General features: G+C 33.9%; 1 protein-coding gene across 1 annotated transcript in view; it reads left to right on the top strand.

Annotated features, from left to right (window-relative positions):
- Nucleotides 1-3414: 3414 nt before the first annotated feature.
- LOC107458746 (succinate-semialdehyde dehydrogenase, mitochondrial) overlaps nt 3415-3910 on the top strand; it is an 11004-nt gene continuing 10508 nt past the window's right edge. The window contains exon 1 of the mRNA XM_016076949.3: nt 3415-3616. Within this exon, the coding sequence (XP_015932435.1) occupies nt 3485-3616 (132 nt within the window). The 5' untranslated portion in view covers nt 3415-3484. The remainder of the gene's footprint in view (nt 3617-3910) is intronic.

Genomic DNA, 3910 nt, shown 5'->3' on the forward strand with positions numbered 1-3910 from the left:
TTAGAAATGAGTTGGATTGGGCCCACAAGGCTTCTAAAATCGCTGGCCACGTTTTGCTTCAAGTGGACTAGGTGGCAGCAATAGCGCGTGCGCGTACTATGCGCGTGCGCGCCACCATACGTGTAGCAACTATGGCAAATCTTATATCGTTTTGAAGCCTCGGATGTTAGCTTTCTAACCCAACTGGAACCGCATCATTTGGACCTCTGTAGCTCAAGTTATGGTCGTTTAAGTGCGAAGAGGTCGGCTTGACAGCTTTCCGGTTCTTTCATTTCTTCATGAGTTCTCCAACTTTTCATGCTTCTTTCTTCATTCCCTTGATCCAATCTTTGCCTCCTAAACCTTAAATCACTTAACAAACATATCAAGGCATCTAATGGAACCAAGGTGAATTAAATTTATTTACTTTAAGACCTAAAAAGCATGTTTTCACTCTTAAGCACAATTAAAGGAGAATATACAAAACCATGCTATTTCAATAGATAAATGTGGGTAAAAGGTCATAAAATCTCTTAAAATCAATACAAGATAAACCGTCAAAACGGGGTTTGTCATGCATCAAGACCACTTCTATGAAGTTGTGGCCATGAAGAAGGTGATCCCCAAGGTCCCTTTCAAACTCAAAAAGAGTGAATATCCGGAGATCCGACATGAGATCCGAAGAAGAGGTTGGGAAGTTCTCACCAACCCCATTCAACAAGTCGGAATCTTAATGGTTCAAGAGTTCTATGCCAATGCATGGATCACTAAGAACCATGATCAAAGTGTGAACCCGGACCCAAAGAGTTAGCTTACAATGGTTTGGGGATAATGCTTAGATTTTAGTCCGAAAAATGTAAGGTTGGCATTCAACTTGCCCATGATGCAAGGAGATGAACACCCCTACACTAGAAGGGTCAACTTTGATCAAAGGTTGGACCAAGTCCTCATAGACATTTGTGAAGAGGGCGCTCAATGGAAGAGAGATTCAAGAAGGAAGCCGGTTCAATCGAGAAGGCATGACCTCAAGCCCGTGGCTAGGGGATGGTTGGAGTTTATCCAACGCTCAATCATTCCCACTAGCAACCGGTCCGAAGTTACTATAGACCGGGCTATCATGATTCATAGCATCATGATTGGAGAGGAAGTAAAAGTTCATGAGGTTATATCCCAAGAACTTTATAAGGTGGCTGACAAGTCCTCTACCTTGGCAAGGATAGCCTTCCCTCATCTCATTTGCCACCTCTGTAATTCAGTTGGAGTTAACATAGAGGGAGACATCCTCATTGATGAGGACAAGCCCATCATTAAGAAGAGGATGGAGCAAACAAGAGATCCCACTCATATGAGGAAGCTCATCATCAAGAAATCCCTGGGATGCCTTAAGGGATGCACTTTCCTCCCAACAACTATTGGGAACAACTCAACACTTCCCTAGAAGATTTGAGTTACAATGTGGATCAATTAAGGGTTGAACATCAAGAGCACTCCATCTTTCTCCATGAAATTAGAGAAGATCAAAGAATCATGAGAGAGGAGCAACAAAGGCAAGGAAGAGACATTGAGGAGCTCAAGCACTCCATAAGATCTTCAAGAGGAAGAACAAGCCGCCATCACTAAGATGGACCCGTTCTTTAATCTCCTTGTCCTTTATTTCTCTGTTTTTCGAATTTTTATGCTTATGTTTATCTATGTTTGTGTCTTATGATCATTAGTGTCTTAGTGTCTATGCCTTAACGTTATGAATGTCCTATGAATCCATCACCTTTCTTAAATGAAAAATGTTCTTAATTGAAAAAGAGAAGAATTGCATGAATTTTGAATTTTATAACAGATTAATTATTTTGATGTAGTGGCAATACTTTGACTTCTGAATGTATGCTTGAACAATGCATATGTCTTTTGAATTTGTTATTTATGAATGTTGGCTCTTGAAAGAATGATGAAAAAGGAGACATGTTACTGAGGATTTGAAAAATCATAAAAATGATTCTTGTAGCAAGAAAACGCAGTGAATACAAAAAAAAAGAGAAATTATGTGCGAAAAAAAAAAGAGAGAGAAAGCAAGCAGTTATTTAGGGGGCCATTGCCCCTTCCTTATTATGAGGCTCCGCCTCTGCGAATCGTTTTTATCTTCTTTTCTCCTATAAATGTTAAGAAAATTAGAGCACAAAAATTTTAGTATATATCTAAGCTGGAAGTGAGTCAAGTCAGCTCATGAATTAGCTTGAGCTCGACTTGTTTATATCTCTATAAACTGAACTCATGAACTGGTGAGTTGAGTTTGAGACTAGAATTAAGCTCATAAATTAAATGAGTCGAACTTGAGTTTAGATAAGTTCAGCTTATTAGCTCGTGAACTGGATCGATTATATATATGTGTATAAATTTTTTATAGTCATTTTTTATATATAATTTTGATGTAAGACATAAATAAAAATATTTACAATTGATAGATAGAAAACATATAACATTAAATTTTTTAATATATATAAGTTATAATTTATTGATATAGAATTATAGATTATGTGCTCGTTTTTTGATCTAGCTTGTGAGTTTGAGCTAGTTCGTAAGCTTTCGGTGAGTTGAATTTGAGCTTAGAGATAGATTTGATTGTTAATAAATCAAGTTGTGAGCCAACCTCAATTTTTATAAGTCGAACTTGAGGTTGGTCTAACTCGACTCACTTCCAACCCTATGTATAACACATTAATTTTGGTACACAACACACAAATTTTAGTTTATGACACAATTTTTTGAAGAATCACATGTACAAAATATTGACACACAACCAATAAAATATATATAACACAAAATTTAGTGTACAATATAAAAATATTAATACAACACACAAATTTTTGAAAAATAATATATTTAGAACATTGATTCATATAATAAACAAAATACATACATTCGTAACAAAATTAAGTGACATGTGTAAAAGTTTCTATTATATGCAAATATTTGTATATTATATACAAAAATTTGTGTTATATGAATAAATTTGTGTTATATGTAAATTTTTGTGTGTTATATTTTAAAAATTTGTGTGATATATTAATAAATTTTTGTGCTTTTCAATAAAAATTTGTGTGATGCAGAAACGCAAAAGAACAAAAAAATATATATCCGCATTTTTTTTTACTAAACTTGTACTAATTTAGTTAGATTTAGTTAAAAAATAAATTAATCCTTGATTTGTAATTATATTATAATTTTTACTAAATTTATAATTAATTTTTTATATTTTTCAATTAGATTTTTATCTTATAATATAAGAATTTAATTGAAAAATATAAACACTTAATCATAAAGTTGGTGAGATTATTGAGACTAATCAAATAATTAAACCAAAAAAATCATCACGAATTTCTTTTCATGCCCGTGCGAAACACGGGTCCCTATGCTAGGATTATTATATAGCAAGCAATGAGGCGAGCGCTTGCTGTGCAATTTGGTCAGTGAGACTGTGAAAGAGTGACGATTGGCACTGAAGCAATAACTAATGGCGGTTTCGTTCGCAGCAGTGAACCTTCGGACCATGGCACTCCGATCATCATCGAAGCTTCTCCGTCGTTCTTCCCATCTTCTCCCTCCTATTCACATGCAGCATTCAGCTCCTCCCCTCACTCGAAAGGTAACTCCCCTTTTCCCCCAATTGCTTGAACCGTCTTTCAACGTGTAATGTTACCCTTTTTATTGTGTGTCCGTGCGCTTTACTTTCTTTTATTATCCTTATTTATATTTTGAGCTCATTTGAAAGGTTAGGAATTAAAATTTATTCAAAAGTTAAATTTTTTTTGAAATAACTAAAAATAAATAATTTAAATTTTTTTAAAAATTTTAATTCTTATTTTTTTTATTTATATATCAAACCAAAATATATTATTACTTATAAAAATCTATAATTTTATTTATTTATAAATAAATC

Source organism: Arachis duranensis, chromosome 7 (assembly GCF_000817695.3).
Source record: "Arachis duranensis cultivar V14167 chromosome 7, aradu.V14167.gnm2.J7QH, whole genome shotgun sequence".
Lineage (NCBI taxonomy): Eukaryota > Viridiplantae > Streptophyta > Magnoliopsida > Fabales > Fabaceae > Arachis > Arachis duranensis.